Raw genomic sequence first — 24075 nt, 5'->3', positions numbered from 1 at the left:
TCATGCCAGTTGATAGTGCTTATGAATATCTATCCATGGTATGAATTTGAAGTAATCGTTAGAGCAGTTTTCGAGGAAAACGGTGAAAAACATGGATTTTTAGTCATTATCCGCCATTTTTCTCAAGATATTACGGAGCTCCTGAAATTTTCCCAGAAATGAAACTTATGCCAGTTGATAGGGCTTAAAAATAGCTATCCATGGTATGAATTTGAAGAAAATCGTTGGAGCCGTTTTCGAGAAAACCGTGAAAAACATGGTTTTTAGTCATTTTCCGCCATTTTTCTCAAGAATATTACGGAGCTCCTGAAATTTTCCCAGAAATGAGACTTATGCTAGTTGATAGGGCTTATAAATAGCTATCCATGATATAATTTGAAGAAAATCGTTAGAGCCATTTTCGAGAAAAACGTGGAAAAACATGGTTTTTTAGTAATATCCGCCATTTTTTCCGCCATCTTGAATTGATTTTTATTGAATTTCTTATTGTCGGGTCCTCATGGTATAGGACCTTAAGTTTAAAATTTCAAGTCGATCGGTTAATTAGGAATGGAGTTATCGTGTTCACAGACATACACACACACACACATACACACATACACACACACAGACCCATACCCAAAAATCATGTTTTTGGACTCAGGGGACCTTGAAACGTATAGAAAACTTGAAATTGGGGTACCTTTATTTTTTGGAAAGCAATACTTTCCTTACCTATGGTAGTAGGGCAAGGAAGTAAAAAACTAATAACAAAACTATACATGCAGAGTAATATTTAAGTAGGTATTTGATATCAAAAGTACCTAACTATTTGAAATTGCACTGGCACGATACATAAACGCTATCATATTATAAAGCCTCGTCTTTATTCTAAAGTAGTAGAATGGAACTAATCAGAAAGCATACAAAATAGATAATAGCACATTAGTTCTCAATTAATCATTGTTTTTTTCATTTAAATGAATAGGCCTGTTAAATTTATCTTTTCTGAATACATTGATGAAATTTTTAAAAGAAGAAAAAAAGGCAAGTGAGACCTGAAGGTATAATTCCATTAGCTCTTTGTCTACGGAATTCCGTCATGATTGATTTTATCCTATTATTTATATTAGCACAATACACCAAGCGAACGGAAATGTTGGGAAATCAGTGACTAAGTAGTACAATTATCATTCTTTTGTTGAAAAAGCTATGAAATGTTTGTTAATTCATACCTGCAGGAATTTTTTCACCATGCTTCTTTTAATACAGAGTAAATAAGTCTTTGTTCTTATAATGAATTTGAAACTTGAAACTAAATTGTTAAGTAAAACAAACAGTGTTTGAGATCATTTTAAAGAAGGATCATAATATCATGTAAATTTGATTGTAATGAAAAGTATTCTTATTTAATTAAAATTGTTTTAAATCTGGAATTGCTAAGGATGATGTTCATCTGATTTGAACATTTAAGTTTTTAACAAAATAAGCTAAAGTATATATTTTAATCATCTCAGTAATTAACAAGTTTTTATTGGAAATCCAACTTTACATAGATGTTTTCATACCGTATTTTTCATTCGAAATCCATATGGACTTTGTATCAATCGTTCATTGTTCAGAAAATTCGTTTGGGAATGTGTTAAGCCATATTATAATTTGATGAACTCCATAAATATGTATTTTCATCTTCCTATTCCATGTGCAATTTCTCTTCTAACTTTAACCGTTCTTCAGGATATCGTTTGATATTCATTTATTTTATTGTACTGAAATTGAAGAAAGCATCTGTGTTTTTGATTTGGGAGTAGTCGCCAGCATGGAGATCACTCTTGTCGATAGAAATCTTAAAAATTCTTTCAGGTTATGAACATTTACAAAAATCCGTAGTACAGCATTGCGACTTGAATTTTATTATTCCATCGATGTTAAGTATACGATCATTTTATTATTGTTTAAACGTATAAATTTATACGGAAGTGAAATATGGGAAATTAGAAATTTTTTACAGTGATGGATATTTTTGTATTGCAAGAATGGGGGATATCACCTGAAATATTGAAGAATTTCATGCAGATTTTAAAGAATGGATTGTTGAAACTTGTGAATTAATTCGAATTTCTACTACAAATATAATGTAAGTTTTTGAACAAATGATTTTAAAAACTTTTGAAACTACAAATATTATTGCTATACTCAATTTTCCAGTGAAGGAGATTCCTTCCTCATCTTGAGCTCAAACTCAAGTGACTACAACTTCAACTGACTACAATTTTCCAATGCCTAAACATGACTATTTTACCTCTCGATCCAACTCATCATACTAATGAATCAGACACACTCATTGACCTTCTCATTGTTAGTGATCCCAATGAGGTTGTTCAAGCAGGCCAAATCTCAGTCCCAGCTATTTCTAGACATGATTTGATCTACTGTGTACTTTCCCATAAGATACCCAAGCCAAAACAGAAAATTATCACTTATAGAGACTTCAAAAACTTTGATGAAGCCGCCTTCCTGACTGATGTGGCTCAGACTCCATGGCATCAAATTGAAGCATTACCCTCAGTTGATGACATGGTCAAGACTTTCGAGAATTGGACTTTGACTTTGTATGACAAACATGCACCTTATGTGACAAGGAGGATTAATAGAAAACGACGAGTACCGTGGATGACTGAAGACATACTTAAGATGATGGGACGTAGAGGTAAAGCACATAGAAAATTTAAAAGACATTGACTTGGACAGTTTGATAGAGTATAGGAGCCTTAGAAATAGGGTTAAACAGGAATTACGGAACTCAAAGATTAGGTACTTGAATTCGTTATGACAAACAATAGACAAGACTCTAAATCACTTTGGCAGGGAATAAAAGAATTCGGGCTTGGCAAAGAGAAATCGAATCCACAAATTGACTTACCATTGAATAATATAAATGACCATTTCGTTTCACACTCTAACCAACGCGACGAAGTTGTCATTGCTAATCACATTGATGATCTTGAAGAGCAGGTTACAAACTTAGATTTACCAATCACTGATCAATTTCATTTCCATCCAATCTCAGAAGAAGACACTTTCAGAGCAATTCAACGTATTCATAGTAATGCTATGGGTGTAGACAAAATTCCTATTAAATTTATCAAGAAGATGTTATTTGCTGTTTTACCAACCATTACATACATTTTCAACAAGTCAAGTGAAAAAGTTGAGTCCCCAGCTAAAATGGAATGCTGCCCCTGTTCTACAAAGTGAAAATCAAATGAAAGTGTAGATAGAAGCTGTGTCAATATTTAAAAAAGTACATTCTCATTCATCAAAGAGAAATCTGTAATAAGTCAAATTAAGCTGAATGGTAAGAAGTGTAATTAAAATTATTTGTTCTAAATAAGTGTTTCTATGACTAGTTATTTATACCTAAAGATATATGATTTCCCCAAGAAAAATTTTAATATTTCCTGACTTATTAAATTTTTCCCTTTACTTTCTTACAATAGTTCACTCTTAATTAATCACCCTACGATTACAAGCTCTCATATGAATCAAGGATTCAATCATCAATTGAAATGATTAATTTTCAAACAAAATCGTTAAATTAAATAGTCACATTAAGCTGAATGGTAAGAAGAGTAATTAAAATTATTTGTTCTGGATAAGTATTTCTATGACTAGTTCTTTTTACCTGAAAATATATTATTTTCCCAAGAAACATTTTAATATTTCTTGACTTATAAAAATTTTCCTTTCACTTTCTTACAATAGTTTACTTTCAATTAAATCACCCTACGATTACAAGCTCTCATGTGAATCAAGGATTTAATAATAAATTGAAATGAAGAATTTTCAAACATTGTTGTACCGTACAGAAAACTGTATTTGATCAGTTTGTGCATGCAAAAAACTTTTATTTAAAATACGTCTTATAATTTCGTGGTCGTGGTTGTAATAATTACGTTTATATAATACTAATAATTACGCGTGGTCGTGTACTATAGTATTCACGGTTTGTCAAGTTTCTTCTATTTTGTTAAAAGTTGGTTTTTCACAAACTATAAACTCAAAAAAACTAATAACAAAACTATACATGCAGAGTAATATTTAAGTAGGTATTTGATATCAAAAGTACCTAACTATTTGAAATTGTACTGGCACGATACATAAACGGTATCATATTATGAAGCCTCGTCTTTTATTCTAAAGTAGTAGAATGGAACTAATCAGAAAGCATACAAAATAGATAATAGCACATTAGTTCTCAATTAATCATTGTTTTTTCAATTTAAATGAATAGGCCTGTTAAATATTATCTTTTTTCTGAATACATTGATTGAAATTTTTAAAAAGAAAGAAAAAGGCAAGTGAGACCTGAAGGTATAATTCCATTAGCTCTTTGTCTACGGAATTCCGTCATGATTGATTTTCTCCTATTATTTATATTAGCACAATACACCAAGCGAACGGAAATGTTGGGAAATCAGTGACTAAGTAGTACAATTATCATTCTTTTGTTGAAAAAGCTATGAAATGTTTGTTAATTCATACCTGCAGGAATTTTTTCACCATGCTTCTTTTAATACAGAGTAAATAAGTCTTTGTTCTTATAATGAATTTGAAACTTGAAACTAAATTGTTAAGTAAAACAAACAGTGTTTGAGATCATTTTAAAGAAGGATCATAATATCATGTAAATTTGATTGTAATGAAAACTATTCTTATTTAATTAAAATTGTTTTAAATCTGGAATTGCTAAGGATGATGTTCATCTGATTTGAACATTTAAGTTTTTAACAAAATAAGCTAAAGTATATATTTTAATCATCTCAGTAATTAACAAGTTTTTTATTGGAAATCCAACTTTACATAGATGTTTTTCATACCGTATTTTTCATTCGAAATCCATATGGACTTTGTATCAATCGTTCATTGTTCAGAAAATTCGTTTGGGAATGTGTTAAGCCATATTATAATTTTGATGAACTCCATAAATATGTATTTTCATCTTCCTATTCCATGTGCAATTTCTCTTCTAACTTTAACCGTTCTTCAGGATATCGTTTGATATTCATTTATTTCATTTAATTAATTGTATAATTTATTTAAATCGCATGTTTTGTTAGACTCGCGTGATATTTGGCTGTTTCAATAATTCCATTACCAAACTTCTACGTTCTCAATCCTGCATAATTCCTGGAATAGCAAAATATTTTTCTTGAAAATCAAGTTTTATATTTTTTTCAAACTCAATGATATGAGATTAATTGCTTTTCCATAGTCATCATTCATCATCATCTACATTAATTTGAAACTTTCTATTGTTCCTTTTATTTATATACAATGCGGTTTAATTTATCTCCGTCTCCATTAGCAGATACTTGATGAACATTTAATATCTGGTGACAAGATGAATGGAAGACAGCGTATTGTAAACGAGCGAAACGTCATGCGATGTCTTGTTCATGCAGTCCAAATGAAATCCTCACAGTAATAGTTTCTCCAGGTGACTAGCCATCAGGAGTCGGGAGTTGCAGCCGGTGCTTTTTGTCAGTCAGTTGTCAGCATAGCTGAGTCGGCCCAGTTGTTGATAAACTCCTTCCGTGTTGTTTGCACAGCTTGATTATCATGCGGTTCAACGATCTTGCAACTCTTCTAAAAAAGTGCAATGCTGTAGGCCTACTATCACTTTCCAAGTTCAATATTGAAACCACAGTGGCCTTGAGAGTTTGAATACATCGGGAATTAAGGTTTATTATAGTGATCAAAAAAGTGAGAAATTCAACTTTTAAGAGTTTGGGAACAACTACCTATTTTGGACATTCTCTACCAATTTGACTCATTACGGAAGTGAAATATTGGAAATTAGAAATTTTTTACAGTGATGGATATTTTTGTATTGCAAGAATGGGGGGATATTACCTGAAATATTGAAGAATTTCATGCAGAATTTTAAAGAATGGATTTGTTGAAACTTGTGAATTAATTCGAATTTCTACTACAAATATAATGTAAGTTTTTGAACAAATGATTTTAAAAACTATTGAAACTACAAATATTATTGCTATACTCAATTTTCCAGTGAAGGAGATTCCTTCCTCATCTTGAGCTCAAACTCAAGTGTTTATCTTGCCTCAAACCACATAGCTTATAACTCTTCACCAAAAGGTACTTCCTAAGAGTAGGCTAATATGAAGTGAAATAGAGTATGTATAAAAATTTCAATTTATCATACACTTTTTATCATCATACTGCTATATTTGATTATCATACGATGAAACCCCGAATAGCAGAGCCGATTCTGTGAAATAGCCTCACTCTTGTTTGATCAGCATTTGTCCTTCACATCCGCTCATCTCATAATTTCATTTACAAAATATATTTTTAGTAAGCAGTGAAACAAGAAACTAACTCAATATATTACGGAATTCCTCCACGAAGAAAAATCGTCTGCGTGTGGAGGAGAAAATGATACACATGTGAATGAAGGAGATTAATAAATCAAAATCACTTGAATTGACAAATCCTCAATATTATGAAAAACCAGAGAATCTTCAAGTGAATCTATAATGCAAATCCGAAGTTCATCTGGATGTGAAAAAGTTGATCGGCGCGGTGGGCGCCATAAGCGCAGCTGATTTGGTTTGATTGTGGTATTGTGTTTGGTGTCGATCGGTTAAGCCTATATATTTGTGTCGATCGCCGAGTGAGTTGTTCAGTGCACTGTGGCTGTCGGCGAGTCCTTCCTTCCACCGGCCACCGCACCGATTGACCGTCGAGCGCGAGATGGCACACGCTTACAACATAGGCCTCCTACTCCACTGCATCTGCATGCTCTGCTTCCTTTTTGCCAGGTAGGAACACATTGGTCGTGTATCAAAAATCAATATTCACTATAATACTAATTTGAACTTGATTATTATGCAAAACAAGGAGACTAATAATTCACTTCATTAATTTTCCCCCCTAAAAAAAGATGAATTTTACCGTTAAAAAATGTCCTAAAACAACATAAATATAACTTGATTCAGTTTTTGCACTCTTCGACAGTACAAAGGTACAATTTCACTGTAGTTGATATTCGAATTTACTAAATAAAATTAAATTTATGTCATGTGATGTAGTGGAATATTATTTATTGATTGCCTGAAGTACGGCATTGATATATCGAGTTGAAGATGTGCATAGAATTTGTGATTTGTGACTTATGAATTTGATATTGACTTATTAATATTGACTATGAAGAAAAATTTGCTTTACTTTTAAAAATATTGTGGACTGTCATAGAAAAACAAACAAAAATCCGAAAATACAATCTAGCAATCTCATTTCTCATAAACTTATGATTAAAATAATGTAGGCCTACTTCATTGATTAAACTACTTTTGAATTTATACATACTGTACAGAATATAATAATATTGAAACCATTTATCATGAAATAATTTCATTATCTGCATACTAAAATGCAGAAAAAACTTGAATTTATGTCAATAAATTCAAGAAATCTTTGAATATTGACCATCTTTAAATTATATTTGAATTTACATGTTTTTTCTATGAAATATATAAGTTCTATTAGAAATCTATCAATATGAATATGAATATTCTAAATACGGTACTATATCCTCTACAATATACTAAGCTACTAATGTAAACATTAAAGAAAATTATGCAGGGAATAATGATGTCGGTTCGAATCATCCTATTCAAATTGAATAGGTACCAGTTAACTGGCTTCAATTATTGTCCATTCTTTAAAAAATTAATTACATTCATTATACTATTAATTGCACAATGTAATGGTGGAGAAAAATAGCAAATTAGGATTTAAAAAGATATCAGTGAAATGGGGTTTTAATGAAATTTGAGATTAAAATAGAATATTCTAATTCGACTGTGCTCTTCTCAACACAAAAATATTTTTTTCTTGAATAGGCCTACATCAGACAGGAACAAAAATTATATTATTATTGTTCTATTTTGGTAATAATATTCATATCACCTTTTACATTCAAAACGCCTAATAATTTATTGTTAGAATAGAATGTTCAAGTCTTGAACTAAGAGGATTGGAAATGGGAGAGTTGATAGAAAAAAACTAAGATGATAGGTAAGTGCTTTTATAAAAAAAATTGTAACATTTAAAATAATTTTCTATCATTTAATCATTCACATTGTCAACAATGATCACTTTCTATAGGTTTTTTTTTGAAACTGGGAAGCTCATGTACTTATTGAGTTTATTGTCAAGCGAGAGCAGTATATAAAAGCAGTTTCAGATGAGTCTATTACTAAACAATAGAAGTAAAAAATGCACCAATAACTAACTTAGGGTTCGTCTCAATTAATGTAGGTAGCCAAACCGATATGCTGTCTTAAGCATAAATATTTCAATGCAAGAATGATAATCAATTAAATTTCATATGAGTAATCTACCAGCCGATGAGTGAGAGATCTGAGAGTTCTAGGTAAATGGCTATGCATTCACTCTAGGTAATTGGAAACGTAATTACCAAGAGCTTCCTCCAACTCAACTATCCTGGAAACTCCATGTATTACACAAATTACCGAGAATTCAGCTTAAATTATGTATATTGCTTGTCGTCAATAAGATCAGTCATGAGATTTGTGGAATAAAGAAGAAGTTCCAGAAGAATCGGCATAGACATTTATTGTAATATCTTCCATAGTTTTCATCATATAGCTTGAACTGTTAATGAAATCGGTCAATCGTCAATAATTAAATGTGGAATTAGGTCAGGACTAGATATTCGTCATGCAACGGATTTAATGAGTTAATAATAATTTTGTTGAATTTTTATTTATATTTGAATATTTAGAAAGTTTATACTGTAGGCCTACTAGCAGAGAACTGAGCTAATATTCATCGGAACATATGAAGAAGACATGTAGTAATTTTAATGAGAAGCTATTTCCACAATCACTCGAGATTCAGTATGCAATATAATTATGTGTTTATTGGAATAATAATGGAGAAGAGAATTTTGGATGATGCGGGAGCAGTTTTCTGTAAGAAAGCCTTATTCATTCTCTAATTATTTCCAAATGGAAGTTTTAGATTCAGACTGTTTTAAAAAATACCTTTCTTCACCAGTTACAAGGTATACAACTTTGGAGGCATGATGCTTTCAATCTTATTCTCATATCAGAAGAGCTTCAAATAAGAACTGCATAGTAAGGAGAGACTAGCAAAACGCGCGCGCGCGCGTGTGTGTGTGTGTGTGTGTGTGTGTGTGTGTGGTGTGTGTGTGTGACAGAGAGAGAGAGAAAAAATAGAATTGAATTGCTGTATTTATTTTAAGGCTGTGCGAAGGCTAAAAAACTATTTACTGGTGATATTTTTCAAAGTTTTTTGATAGTATCAAGCTATCAAAATGAAAAAGTTCTCTCAGGGATTTTTTTCCGATCAATACCTACTTTTTGAGATATGAACGCATAAAGTTTAAGTTTTTGTGACAGATCATTTCAAATTCGTTAAGATATATTTTCCAAATCCATGAAATTTATAGGATAAATTATTCATGGTATTGTTGATTAAATGAAACAAAAATTTCCTAAAAATATAGTTTTTTTAGAAAATTATTTAATTTACTAAAAATGACCAACATTTTTGTTTGATTGAATAACTTTCTTAAAAATTGATAATTTCAGAAAATTTCTGATTTATTCAATCAACATGGAGAATTTATCTTCAAAATTTCAAGGATTTATTTCTTACCGAATTTGAAATGATCTACTGTTCCGAAAATTTAAACTTTAGGCGCTCATATCTCAAAAAGTAATGATCGGAAAAAAAATCCTGAGAAAACTTTTTCATTTTATTGTTAGCTTGATAGTCTACAAATTGAAAAAGTTTGAAAAATATCACCAGTAGAAAGTTTTTTTAGCCTTAAACCCAGGAGGGGGATGTTAGGGTACATCAGGCCCTCTCTTATACACAACACTCCAATAAAAAATACAATGCCAATATGTTACAAACTTATAAAAACTTATCATAAACATCAAGACATGCACATAAATGAAAAGTTAAAGAGAGATATATAGAATAGAATAGAATTGCTGCCTTTATTTTTTACCTAGGAGGGCGGAGTTAGGGCGCAGCCGGCCCTCTCTTACACTCAACCCTCCAATACAACGCTATATAATTACTAGATTAAACGAATCAAATTGGGAAAAAAATAGAGAGAGAGAGAGAGAGTGTGTGTGTGTGTGTGTGTGTGTGTGTGTGTGAGAGAGAGAGAGAGAGAGAGAGAGAGAGAGAGGGTGAAAGAAAGGTGGAGACAGACTGGCAGGCAGAGGATTGCACTCAAACTCCAAACTAGACTTACCATGCTGTCATCTATAAGGATCCCTTCGGGAACAAATCAATCCAATGAGAAACTGGACATATCAAGATACCATTGTTAAAATGATACAATAGTGCGGTACCGTAGTCCTGAACATTCAAAGTTAAATTCTAGTTTGTTGAGTAGCCTTCACACAGTGGTACCTAATTAGCTACTTCCACCTTGAACCTGCACTGCGTTCAGTCTTGTAACGCGGATATTTCTTCTTTTCTTTTCATTTGCCGCTTAAAAACACTTGCTACATGTCAGCCGATTCAGGAACTGAAAACAGTCCAGTCTTTCTTGTAATTGCAGGTGAAATCTCATCTTGTTGGAACACAAATTGGGTGGTAGGCCTACTTGGTAGGTGAGAGAGCATTAAAATGCGATGCAATGGATTCTGTCACTCTCTTTCAATAAACGCGCAAAATAGAACAGGTTCAGTACAACGTTACTTCCTGCAATTACAAAAAACGGCCAGAATTCAATTTTGATCAATACATGGACCATTCAAGTTTATTCATGAATAAATGGAATCCGACAAATTGCTAAAAAATATCCACTTTATTTATATTGATAAAATACCCCAAGCCCGATGACGCACCCCCCCCCCACCAACAATTTCTATCGTCACTCGCTAAAATGCTGCTCGTTTTTGGGAACTCCTCAAAAGAATTGTTTTTTAACCCCCCTCAAGAATTTCAATGATACAGTCTTCGTCTCTATCAACCCCCCCCCTCTTTAAACACTCCTTTGAATAGTAGTAGTACTTTGATAGAATAGTAGTTGATAACATGCTAGTAGTCTAGAATCTGTTCTTAGATTCAAGGAGTACAAAATGTTGTATGTATGAACCTTATGAAACTTGTGAAGGTTTCACTAATCACTACTAACATAACATGATAATTGAGTTTTATTTAGATAAAAATGATCTACATGAGTGTTTTCCATAATAAATCATCAACATTTAACGCCGATTCTGTTTCCTATAAAAACTTGTTTCGACGAGGTAGGTACAACAATTTTTAATTGATTCTTTGGTAACAGATATAAGATTGTGCTTTCTCATACTGCACGATATAATTCATAAATCTCATACAAGTACGATAATAATTCAGATAAATTCTATGTCTGGATTCTTCTCTTAACTCAGATAAATAATTGATGACTTCTAAATGGATAATCTGCTTGCAGAGCAGCTCCAAATGAAAATGACAAATATTGATTTCAACTCTTAATAGTGGAAATCCTTCATTATTATTATGTTTACTTGAGAAAATTCTTATTAATTTGTAAGTTTATGCGTGTCATCAGGAGACAATATTCGATAAATGAAGCTGATGAGTGTTCAAATCTATGGTAAACCATATAACTCAAAGTCTCAACTGACAAGTAATAATTATTAAATCGATGTGTCATCAGTAGTGTTTAAGAAGGATCAAAACTCAAAGCATGACACTTGATTAACATATTGGTTTTATGTGCCAACGACCTCACTCATTCTAATGAATTCAGTGATAAGAATGAAGTAGTCCAGTTGAACAAAAGCCCATAAATACATTATGACAATAATTTCAGTGCAGTGAAGTTCATTTATGAGACATTCAGCCAATCTATATTATTATAGGCAGTATATGTGCCGAACAGTTTGCCTCCGTTTATCGAATGGAATAAATTTCACAACACGAGCGACACCATGATATTGAGGAAGCATGCGTCTGTCAAACTCAACTTTTTATACTCTGCAGATAATTATAAAGATTCATGACGATTTAAAAGTTCGAGTTAATTTCATATGAATGAATTCTTCTAATAGTTTCGATATTGATTTCGTAAGTGCATACCGTATTGAACTGCAAGATGTCGCGAGAGCTTTTCAATTAATATCAATTAGTTAGAAAGGGAAGCAATAGATATCATTGATTCCCGGCTAATTTTATTATAATTATTATGGATTGCTTATAATCTGAGAATAAGAGTGAAATATCGTGTTGAAAGTAAAATGAAAGTAATTGCTCATATTACACTATCGGAAGTGAAAAATTGATTTTTCATCATTCACTCAATAGGTAAAATTAACTCTTTAGAAAAAGAGTTAATTGAGAGTTGAAAAGAGTTAAGTTAATTCTCTTTTAGAAAAATAGAATTGAAACTTTTTGCATCATATAGTTCAAAAAGGACTTCGATCAAGAAGAGTACTTTTGTGTCTTTTTGTGTAAAAGGGGTTGAATCGTGAGTTTTGACATAAATACTCGATAAGTGCTAATTAGTTTCATATACAGTGCTTATTAGGTACACTCCTATCAAAAAGGTAGCCGCTAGGTGACAAGAGCCAAATTTCTTGCTAATAAAACTCACTCTAACGGAGCAACTCACTCATAAACGGAGGAAAATCTAAGAAAGATCCGTATATATCGTCCTAGTTCACGTATGAAACCCAACAGTACCTTAATTACGATAATTATATAAATTGATTAAAAATAAGAATGAATAACTTGACATCCTGTAGTATTGTGAGTATCGCTGTACGCTATCCCCAAAACCTTGACTGAGAGAGATTGATATACTGTAATTCAATCAGTTCATTCATTTCCCTCAACAAATAATGTATCTCATTCTCAATCATTCACTGTGCAGCGGACCCAAACTTTTTTTGTTTCACGTGACATAGAGTTAGAATTGAAGTTAAAGGTATCATGAAATAGATCTTACTGTCATATATATGGAGTAGGCCTATTACGGTTGCAGAGTAGCAAATGCAACCACGCAAGAACAAATATTTTCCACTACAATGGCTCATTCTATAGAGCATTTAACACAATATTGTATCTCAATAGCTTATTCCAGAAATCCTTCCAATGTTGTTCAGAGCAACAGCATTGATTCAATTTGAAGGTGACATTTTTTTGGAGTTTTTAATTAGTATACCTTAAAAAACTTTAAGGTAAAATTTTAAAACTCTCTCAAGCTATCAAAATAAAAAAATCTAAGAAAATTTTTCTCCTGTTTTCTCAGGAAAAAAATTATCTCCGATAATTACTTTTTGAGATATGAGCGCATAAAGTTTTAATTTTTGGGACAGGTCATTTCAAATTCGGTAAGAAATAGTTATATGAAATTTTGACGATAAATTCTCCATTCTGAGAATATAAATTTTTGAGAAAGTTATTCAATTTACCAAAAATAGCTCAACTAAAGGCTATTTTTGTTAAATTGAAAAACTCTCAAAAATTGATCTTTTCAGAAAATGTTTGTTTCATTGAATCAAAATACCATGAAGAATTCATCCTCAAAAGTTCATGGATTTATCTCTTACCGAATTTGAAATGACCTGTCCCAGAAATTTAAATTTTATGCGCTCATGTCTCAAAAAGTAATGATTGGAGAAAAAAAATTTTTCTCGAGAAAACTTTTTCATTTTGATAGCTTGATAGTACACAAATCGAACAACTTTGAAAAACGTCAGAGAGTTTTTTATTAGCATTTGCACAGCTTCAACTTGTGTTGCAGAGTAGCAAATGTGGCGGCAGCGGCCAAGTACAAAGTATTGTGGAACGTGCCGACGTTTATGTGCCACAAGCACGGCCTGAACTTCTCAAGTGTATCTGAGCAGTGGGGTTTGCTGCAGAACCGGGGTGACCAGTTCCGAGGCAACGCGGTGGCGCTGCTCTACGACCCGGGGCTGTTCCCCGCCCTGCTCGACGCAACCCGCCTCACGCCGCAACAGCCCCGCAACGGCGGCGTGCCGCAAGCCGCCAATCTCACCAAGCATCTCCACATCTACCGCAACGACATCGAGCGGCTCATACCCGATGCTGGCTTCAAGGGTACCGATTCCATTCTCTTAATAACAAAAATATCAAGTGACCATTCACCTAATAATATCGATTCCATTATCATAAATGGAGTCACCTGGCTGGCTCAGGCCTGGTGCCAGAGTTATCAGGTCGCAACTGATCAATTTCAGGGCATCTGACATGACCTAGCGACTGGTTTTAGGCAGCCGCGACCGACGACTTAACGTGTCCATCCGAAACACGAGAGTGGCCCGAGAAAAATATCTTCGATTCTATTAATCTGTGGGTAGTAACTAAGAAAAGGTACAGTACTTTGGCGATCTATAGGGAAAATTGAATGATGAGCGGCAACCTTATAATATTCCAATGAGCCACAATTCATGAATAGAATACCTTCTACTAGTTTACAATGTACAATCAGTCTGAAGATCAACGCAAAATGGCGGAATATTTGTGACCTCCAACCAATGAGTAAATAGTTCATACATTCAACTTCCAAAAATAGTTTGTCATATGATATTTTTATAGACAATATTCTAGTGTTCTATTATGGATAAATATCACTATATTTCACTGAAAAAAAGTAGTTCAACTCATGAGAAAGATACATTTTTTTGGACTCAAAATAGTGTGTGAATTAAGTTATCATTTTTACATAAACTCTAGACTGTGTATTCCAAATTAGGGTTTAGAGCAGTTTTGGGCGAATGCCTGTTGTTTTTACCTGGATCGTATTTGTATATGAATAAATGAATATGAGATACCTAATGTCCATATATGAGCCCTATGTCGTGGATCATTTCGTGATCTAACGGGTGATTCTCATAGAACATAATCTCTTGATCTTATATCATTGTGCAAAATATCACTGTGAGGACAATATAGATGGTGATGATGGTTGAAGCTGAAAATGATGTGTTTTTCACAATACAAGCAGCATTGATGTCCGGTGTACCTGAAAATCTATATGAGATACAGCTCACTACCCAGTCTAAGATTGTAGAGCACAAAATTACGCCCAGAGGGATTTTGAACTTTACATCTAGATTGTAACAATCGGGATATATCGTTGATCAAATACAAATTATATATCATAATATATCTTAATTTCAGTACAAATAATAAATACAATATATAAAAATATAAATTGAAAAAATATAAATATAAATACAATATATAAAAATCTGGTATGGTACACTCACACAACTTTCCTTGCTCATATTCGAAGCTACGATCAGACTTCTGTATATGTGTATATATAATTGTTTTCAGAGTACTTTCTCCTTTGTGTAAATTGTGAAATTCGATAATTTTTTTCAGTCGTCACTTTTTTAAAGTCGTCAAAACAGCTGTTCTACAGATGAAATATCTCGACTATGTGCTCTTTTTTATGAACTGCGCTACCTACCTACCTCATGCACAAGAGTAACCTCAGGAGGTTACTAAGTCCATTTCTCAAGGATGGGGTGGACACGCCATCAGTTTCCCAGAAAGGAGACTCATGCCAGTTGATAGAGCTGATAAATAACTATACAGGGAATGAATTTAAAAAAAATCGGTCGAGTTATTTTTGAGAAAATCGTGAAAAACATGTTTTTTTAGTAATTATCCGCCATTTTTCTCAAGAATATTACGGAGCTCCTGAAATTTTCCCAGAAATGAGACTTATATGTCAGCTGATAGGGCTTATAAATAGCCATCAATGGTATAAATTTGAAGAAAATCGTTAGAGCCGTTTTCGAGAAAACCGTGAAAAACATGGTTTTTTTAGTGATTATCCGCCATTTTGAATTCAATCTTATTGAATTTCTTATTGTCGGATCCTCATGGTCTAAGGACCTTAAGTTTAAAATTTCAAGTCAATCGGTTGATTAGGAATTGAGTTATCGTGTTCACAGACACGATACACACACACACACCACACACACACACACCACACACCACACACAACACACACACACACACCACACACACACACACACACACACACACCACACACACACACACACACCCACACACACACACACAACACACACACACACACCACACACACACCACACACACACACACACACATATATATATATATATATATATATATATATATATATATATATATACAGACTAACACACAAAAATCATGTTTTTGGACTCAGGGGACCTTGGAACGTATAGAAAACTCAAAATTAGGGTAACTTAATTTTTTTTGGAAAGCAATACTTTCCTTACCTATGGTAATAGGGCAAGGAAAGTAAAAATACAATATTATATAGGCCTATACAACTTATAAATACAAATTATATATCTTAATATCATCAAAATTAATTTTTTCTTAAAATTCCACTCATTTTTGAAAAATTATAACCCAGTACTCATTGGAGATAAAGAGTTCCGAATGATCTCATTTCATTTAGAATTTTATAATGTTAATGAAAGACGAGAACAAATTTTTCTGTCCGATCACTGGATTTGGCAAAAATAGTTGAAAACTGGAAAATTAACCGAAAATACGAGATATTTGGGCCACTTTGTATATAGCACAAGGAAATTTTGCATGAAGAATTTGGCTCTGGACTTCTCTCATGTATTCAAATAATATATTGGAAAATCAGAACTACAATATAAATTGCATGCACACCCCTTTTTTTATGTATATATATAGACTAGACTAGTTGGTGAGAATTAGCCAATGGAGAACATTTTGTGGGTGTCGTGACAATAATAAAAATGTCGGTCGACAATCGGTAAGTGTGAAAGCGGCCTATAAGTTTTATTCTCATGATGATAATTCTGAAAAAAAACTTGAAGGTTTATGCCTTTTTGTTGATGGAGGAGTACTCCGACTCTCTATATCCTCCCTCCCTCCTGTATATCGGTCCCACCTAGCCCAATATACAAAGCATTAATATATATTATGACAAATTTTGATGTTTACCCATAGTTTGGGTGGAGAGACGGAGGGGCATCCCTAAAAACATATCATAGGGAGAAGGCTGTGTTACACGGCATTATACTAACAATACGGCTCATCATGATTTCAAAGTCATGCAGAGTGGAAGGCAAGTGCTCCCTGGTTATGAATCACAATAGAAAAACGGTGAACGTTATAAATGAATGAATACCGTATTTTATTACTATTTTATATAATATTATTTATGTAACGAGTCATTCAAAATGAATTAAGTGTGATGAAAATAGAGTTAGAGAATAAAATAACTCATTTTGGGTATCGAATTATTTATTTCGAATTTCAAAATTGTTTTTACCCGCATGAATGGCAGGCTCTTTTTTGATAATATATTCAATGGTATTTTTTCATAATAGTGATAGGAATCATTATTACATTATTCATAGAAATGTCATCAGACATTCATCTGAGAATGATAAAAAGTAATACTAGATAGTATGAGAAAAAAAATTTACTAGGCTATACTATTGGATACAATGGTTTATTCAATTAATTTAGAAAATTGATCAAAACATGTTAATAGGCCAATGAGTGAGTTAGTTTTTACTTTCCTTGCCCTATTACCACAGGTAAGGAAAGTATTGCTTTCCGAAAAAAATTGAGGTACCCCAATTTCTAAATTTCTATACGTTTCAAGGTCCCCTGAGTCCAAAAAAGTGGTTTTTGGGTATTGGTCTGTATGTGTGTGTGTGTGTGTGTGTGTGTGTGTGTGTGTGTGTGTGTGTGTGTGTGTTGTGTGTGTGTGTGTGGTGTGTGTGTGTGTGTGTGTGTGTGTGTGTGTGGTGTGTGTGTGTGTGTGTGTGTGTGTGTGTGTGTGTGTGTGTGTGTGTGGTGTGTGTGTGTGTGGTGTGTGTGTGTGTGGTGTGTGTGTGTGTGTGTGTGGTGTGTGTGTGTGTGTGTGTGTGTATGAGTGTATGTGCGTCTGTGTACACGATATCTCATCTCCCAATTAATGGAATGACTTGAAATTTGGAACGTAAGGCTCTTACAATATAAGGATCCGACACGAACAATTTCGATCAAATGCGATTCAAGATGGCGGCTAAAATGGCGAAAATGTTGTCAAAAACAGGGTTTTTCACGATTTTCTCGAAAACGGCTCCAACGATTTTGATTAAAGTTATACCTGAAATATTCATCGATAAGCTCTATCAACTGCCACAAGTCCCATATCTGTAAAAATTTCAGGAGCTCCACCCCATCTATGCAAAGTTTGATTCTAGATTCTCAATTATCAGGCTTCAGATACAATTTAAACAAAAAATTTCGAGTGGAAAATAGTCAGCAGGAGAATCTCTACAATTAATGTTCAGTAACATTTCCACCTAAAATTAAAAATAAGCTCGAAATTCGAGAAAATGTGATTATCCAATTGCAAACTGTTGGCAACTGTTGATTCTATTAAATGATTCACTATGAAGAGATAGCACACCTCGTGTGTCTTCAGCGTTATTGCCCTGTCACCAGCTGGCTCAAATCTTTGAAAAGTAGACTCGAGATGCGCGGGAACACTAGCGTCAGGTGATCAATTCTCATAACGGCAAGGAAAGTTGTGTGAGTGCGCCACACCAGATTTTTGTTTTAAAAATCAAACCAAATACCAAAAATATGAAACAAAACAATTTCATTGAACATTTATTTTTGCAGGGATAGCCATAATTGATTTTGAACACTGGAGGCCTATATGGAGGGAGAACTGGGGATCACTGAATTCTTACAGAATCTATTCGAGGAATCTGGTGAAGAAGAGCCAACCGTGGCTGAGTGAAAGTGCTGTCGAGAAAGAGGTAGGTACAAGATAACATTTTGAGGTATCTCATCTAGCTATCTTAAATATAGAAATTACTGAGATACAGTATTGCATTTATTCAAATACTAATGAATCAATAATAATAATTATTGAACGAAACACTTTCGTTTACTTATAAAACTAACACTTTACAGCATTCAATTTGGATTTTCTTTTTATAATAAAAATAATATATTTGAGAAGAATACTTTGACTTTGACGTATCACCTTTTAATGATGAACCACTGAATGGTACCTGGGCTCCTTTTTTATTAAAATCATAATATTTTCAATGACATTTTTCTATAATAGAGGTAGGAATCATTATCACATTACTTATAGTTATTGGAAGAATACCGTTCCACTTGATCTACCGTATTCATATTTTTTCAGTTACGTATTATGCCTATTCTTATGGTTCTCTGGACTCTATAATTATTACTAGTAGTTCTGTGAACAGTACACCACACGCAGTATTCTCATCCACAAGTACCTGATTGAAACTATAGACCTATGGAAATACAGCAATAGACTGGCTTCTCCACACATCTGTGTAATCACTTGTCAGCTGATTTATGATGAATAATTCTATAGTCTGATTTTTACTCTAATATTGGCGTATGAAGGAGGCTCCTTTTTCCTTTTATATTCTCCTTGAAATGCAAAATTTCCAAAAAACCTTGTATATACGTCGACGCGCAATTAAAAAAGGAACATACCTGTCAAATTTCATGAAAATCTATTACCGCATTTCGCCATAAATGCGCAACATATAAACATTTAAACATTACGAGAAATGCCAAACCGTCGACTTGAATCTTAGACCTCACTTCGCTCGGTCAACAATAAACTGCTTCAATACAATGAATAATATTCATATTGGTGTGGAACATATATAAAAATGGATAAATTAGAAGCAAATTTGATTTATTCATAAATGAAGAAAGAGATTCACAAATAAGTGTTTCTCAAATTGTATAATATGTAAAATGCTACAATTTAAATGTTTACATATAAAAATTTAAACCTACTTTTTCAACATGAGATGTATATTTATTGCATTTGGAAGAATAAATTATTTCAATAAAGAGTGAATTATTTATCGCATCGAATCTAATAATATTTTGAAGTACTGAAGGTACTTACTTTGGAAGCATCAATTTCATCTTATACTATAAACACACTAAAAGTGAGAGTATTCAAATTGGGATAAACTCATGAATATAGATGAGAGTGTGACATGATTGTTTCCTCTTAATTTTATAGGCTACGACTCAATTTGAGAAGGCTGCCAAATCATTTCTGTTGACAACTCTGCAGGTGTCCAAACAATTGAGACCGCTGGCAAAATGGGGCTATTATGGATATCCGTTTTGTTTCAATTACAAATTGACAGGCAATAACAAACTATCTTGCACAGAAGATGTGATAGAGGATAATAACAGGTAAATATGCTGCTTTTTTTGTTCGTATTTATAAACGATTTTTGAAAACAAGTATATTGTTTTACTCTATATTTTGCCAAGCAAAATATAGCAAGAGCCAATCAGAACGATTGTAGTTTATGCTTGCTCGAGGAAACCACAGTATTTTGACTGAGAACCTTCTCAAGAACCACATATGAATAGCGACGACTTGATTGAAAAATATTTTTCTGATGAAGTTAAGCTCTACTCTATATAAAGCTGGAGCACAAATCTAGACGAAGGATATAAAATTAGGGATGGGCTGACATATCAGCAAATTTATAAAATAGAATTATTATAGTACCTTTTTTGAAATTAATAAAATAATAGATTAAAAATACAAATTATAACTGTTTAGTAATAATTATTTGTATTTTTAATCTATTATTTTATTAATTGAAAAAAGGATGCTATAATTCTATTTTATAAATAAAAATAAGTAGCCCTGAATTCATACATTTTAAGAAGATCAGCAAATGTATACGTGTACGAAAGTAGGCTATCCGTGTGGTTGAACATTTCAGCTCAGATTGAAGGACAGGAGTCCTTCATATTATAGTATAGTTTCATATTCAGCCAAATTTAAAGTAGTAAAATTATTTTGAATTATAAATAATTGATAATTCAGAATGAAGAATAATTAAATATAAACAATGGACAATTCAAAGACCAATGAGAATATATTTATGTTTGACATACGGTATCTGAGCATTAAATAGACTTAGATCAAAATGAAAGAAGATTATTATCCTTGCTCCTTGATCCTCATTATATTACATTTTCAGTTGTTGATGTCCAAACGCTAAAAACATAATCCCTTACCAGGAATTAATACGATACTTAATACCATAATTAATACCATACTTTTACACGTATGAAAAATAGATTCAAACTCGTTTTCTGTGAAAGCCTGAAGTGAACAAGCGTGAAGCCTGAAATATTTAATCCAGCTCTGACTATGTCTTATGTATATGAATTCAATTTTTTTTAGAAAAAATCAAAACTAGAGTCAGTTTTTTAATGTCTACAGATATCAAGAATTTGTATCGTGCTACACAACAGTACTTGCATATTATAGTGCACTTGACGTTGACGTGTACCAAGGTACCTAGAATACATTACGTACGTTAGGTATTCTAGGTACATTGAAGTGTACTGTACACTATGATTCACACACTCCCTAAATGTTCCACTTAACACTATCCTGGGTTTAGAATATATACTTATATATTTCTTCATAATCCTTTCTTAGAGCGAGATTTCTCTCATTTGGTCCAACCCTGAAACCTTGTATTGTGTGCTTGATTATACACAAGACTAGAATTTTATTCTTCAATAAGTGGAACTTGATGATTTACAGGTAGACATGCAATTTATTATATTAATTATCAATATTTCAAGTATTATAAAAAGTATCTAAGTACCTATTGATAAAAATCTTGAAGCTCAGCATCTCCTCAAGCACGCATTACTCTAGGGATATTCTGGTATCAACAAACTGAATTAATTTATCAATCCACCTCTAAAATGTAAGGAATGCCGAGTGCAATTACAGTAAAGTTACTGGATAAATTTTGTCGGGAGTATGATAAATGATTAGTATAATAAATTTACCGTATATTAAAAATGTACCTAATTGATTTTAAGAACTTCATATTTTACATTCATATTTATAGATTTCAAGACCAGAGTAATTTTATGTAAAGAATTCTAAATTTGTTTTCAGATTGAAATGGTTCTTCGATGAGAGCACTGCTCTATATCCATCTCTATACTTGAAAAATCAAGGCATGACTGAAGAAAAAAGAGCAAAGTTCATGATTGGTCGAATGGAGGAAGCCTACAGGTTGTCACACAAGGGCAAGTTCAAGCCAGTTTTCCCATACACATGGTACAAATATCACGATGTCAACAGATTTTTGAGTCGTGTGAGTAGAAAAACATTTGGAAAATAATGAAAATTTAATCTACTAGCACCTATACGTTACTTAGTATAAATCTTTATGATAATTTTTTTCGAGAATGTCAAAGATACTGTAACAGGTACTGGTACCTGATTTTCATAAGCCATATTGAAGATCCGAGTATTTTATAATTTCAATCAAAACAGAAGTCTAGGTGTTACTGAAAAAATTAGCTTATACACGTAAGGGATAGGAAATTCACGAATGACGCATCATCACATATGAACTACTGAACTGTTTAACTTGAAATTTTACATATAGGTTCACAATTTACCGAGGATAGTTATAGGTCTATTTCCAATTTTCAAGATTTTAATACGTCAAGTTTTTAATTGGCCTCTTGCGAAGCACGGGTTACCTGCTGGTATATTATAAATTTAAAGTATTATACTATTTTTAATATTACTACAATATTATATGTATAATAGTAGGCTCAAGTACGGTACGGTAATGTGATATCAGATTTCAGGTAATCGGTGCCAAAGGATTTTATGAAACTTTGAATTAGATTTGATTCTTGATTCAAATTAATAGTATAATTGAAAAATATCTATGTGTAAGTGGTATTGAAGTATTATATAGAACGTGTGCCAAACTAGATCAGTTAATTTGTTTTCTAGGAAGATCATGAAGTACGTGTACCAAACTAGATCAATTGATATTACCGTATTCTTTTTTCCAGGAGGATCTTATAAATTCACTGGAAATACCAAAGAAAAAAGGATCAAACGGTGTTATAATCTGGGGTGCAACCAATGATGTGAATACCAAGGAAAAGTGCTTAGCTCTTCTAGACTATGTTGACAGAATTTTGGGACCAACAGTGAAAATAGTGAAACAAAGACTGGAGAGATGGGAGAGAATAAAACAAAAAATTCATTTCAATGAGAGTATAGATCCTAATGAAGTGGAAAAAGAAGTGATATTGGTAAGATGACGTTGCCTTACTTTCCGGATCAATATTCTGTGTTCTAGTGAGAGTGACAGCCATAGTTTACCCAGTCGGGGAAAATAAATATGTAAATAATATTGTGTGCATGAGAGGAGACTGTGACAAAAGCAACTTTCATGAACAATCTCGCAAACGAGGAATAAATAATATTCTTAACAAAAATTGCTGTAATTGCAATGTTCAAAACTGAACATTGAATATATTTTACTGCTTCTACTGTTGAAATCAAATTCGAACCATTAAATTACCGTAAATGAAATTTAAAACGAAGTTAACGAGCAATGGAGGTTGAATTTTTTTTTTGGATTGGACTATTTTTGTGATAAAGAAAATGCAGTGTGCAAATACTCAATTTATTTTTATAAGATAATTGGTTTTTACTCATTATCAAAGAGCTTCCAACTTTTCAATAAAATTGACTAACTCAACTAATGAAAATTTTCACATTATTTGTGAATAATTATAGTTCATGAACTGAAAGAGCTAAAAGTAGTTTAAAGAGCTAGTTATTGGAATTCAATAAAAAATTGCAATCTTCTAGCATTTGGTCAAAAAAGTGTGAATCTGGTACTCTCACCTTGGCCTCCTCAACAATGCGCCTCCAATAATCTCTATCACCTGCTCGCCTCCTCCAGTTTCTCACTCCAAAGCACGCCAGATCTCTCTGCACATCTTGAAGCCAGCGGGTTCTGGGGCGACCTCTTGGACATTCGTCCAACATGCATCTGTTTCTGTGTTCTGTTTTGCTCCATTCGTTGTACATGGCTCATGGCATAGTAATCTGCTACATTTGATTAAACACCCACTTTTGAAAAAAAA

At 32.7% G+C, this 24075-nt stretch overlaps 1 protein-coding gene across 4 annotated transcripts; it reads left to right on the top strand.

The window, feature by feature from the left end:
• Window positions 1-6434: 6434 nt before the first annotated feature.
• LOC111048499 (hyaluronidase B) lies at window positions 6435-24075 on the top strand. 4 transcript variants are annotated; one of them, XM_039424932.1, is made up of 6 exons: window positions 6435-6827; window positions 13814-14148; window positions 18733-18872; window positions 20195-20319; window positions 22067-22268; window positions 22987-24075. In XM_039424932.1, exons 1-6 carry the CDS (start codon window positions 6760-6762, stop codon window positions 23239-23241), a joined length of 1125 nt encoding a protein of 374 aa, XP_039280866.1. In that variant the 5' UTR covers window positions 6435-6759; the 3' UTR covers window positions 23242-24075. The 4 variants fall into 4 exon arrangements, with proteins under 4 accessions (XP_039280866.1, XP_039280857.1, XP_022190087.1 ...); XM_039424923.1 differs by having other exon boundaries at window positions 6443-6827; window positions 20141-20319; XM_022334395.2 differs by having other exon boundaries at window positions 6448-6827; window positions 13832-14148; window positions 20141-20319.

Source organism: Nilaparvata lugens, chromosome 1 (genome assembly GCF_014356525.2).
Source record: "Nilaparvata lugens isolate BPH chromosome 1, ASM1435652v1, whole genome shotgun sequence".
Taxonomy (NCBI): domain Eukaryota; kingdom Metazoa; phylum Arthropoda; class Insecta; order Hemiptera; family Delphacidae; genus Nilaparvata; species Nilaparvata lugens.
Note: the sequence above shows the minus strand (reverse complement) of the source record. Positions and strands in the feature narration are given on the sequence as shown.

Coding starts and splice junctions, on each gene's coding strand:
- LOC111048499 (XM_039424923.1), top strand. CDS start 6,760: ATGGCACACGCTTACAACATAGGCCTCCTACTCCACTGCATCTGCATG. Junction 6,828..13,813: donor CTCTGCTTCCTTTTTGCCAG/GTAGGAACACAT, acceptor GCATTTGCACAG/CTTCAACTTGTGTTGCAGAG. Junction 18,873..20,140: donor AAAGTGCTGTCGAGAAAGAG/GTAGGTACAAGA, acceptor TTAATTTTATAG/GCTACGACTCAATTTGAGAA.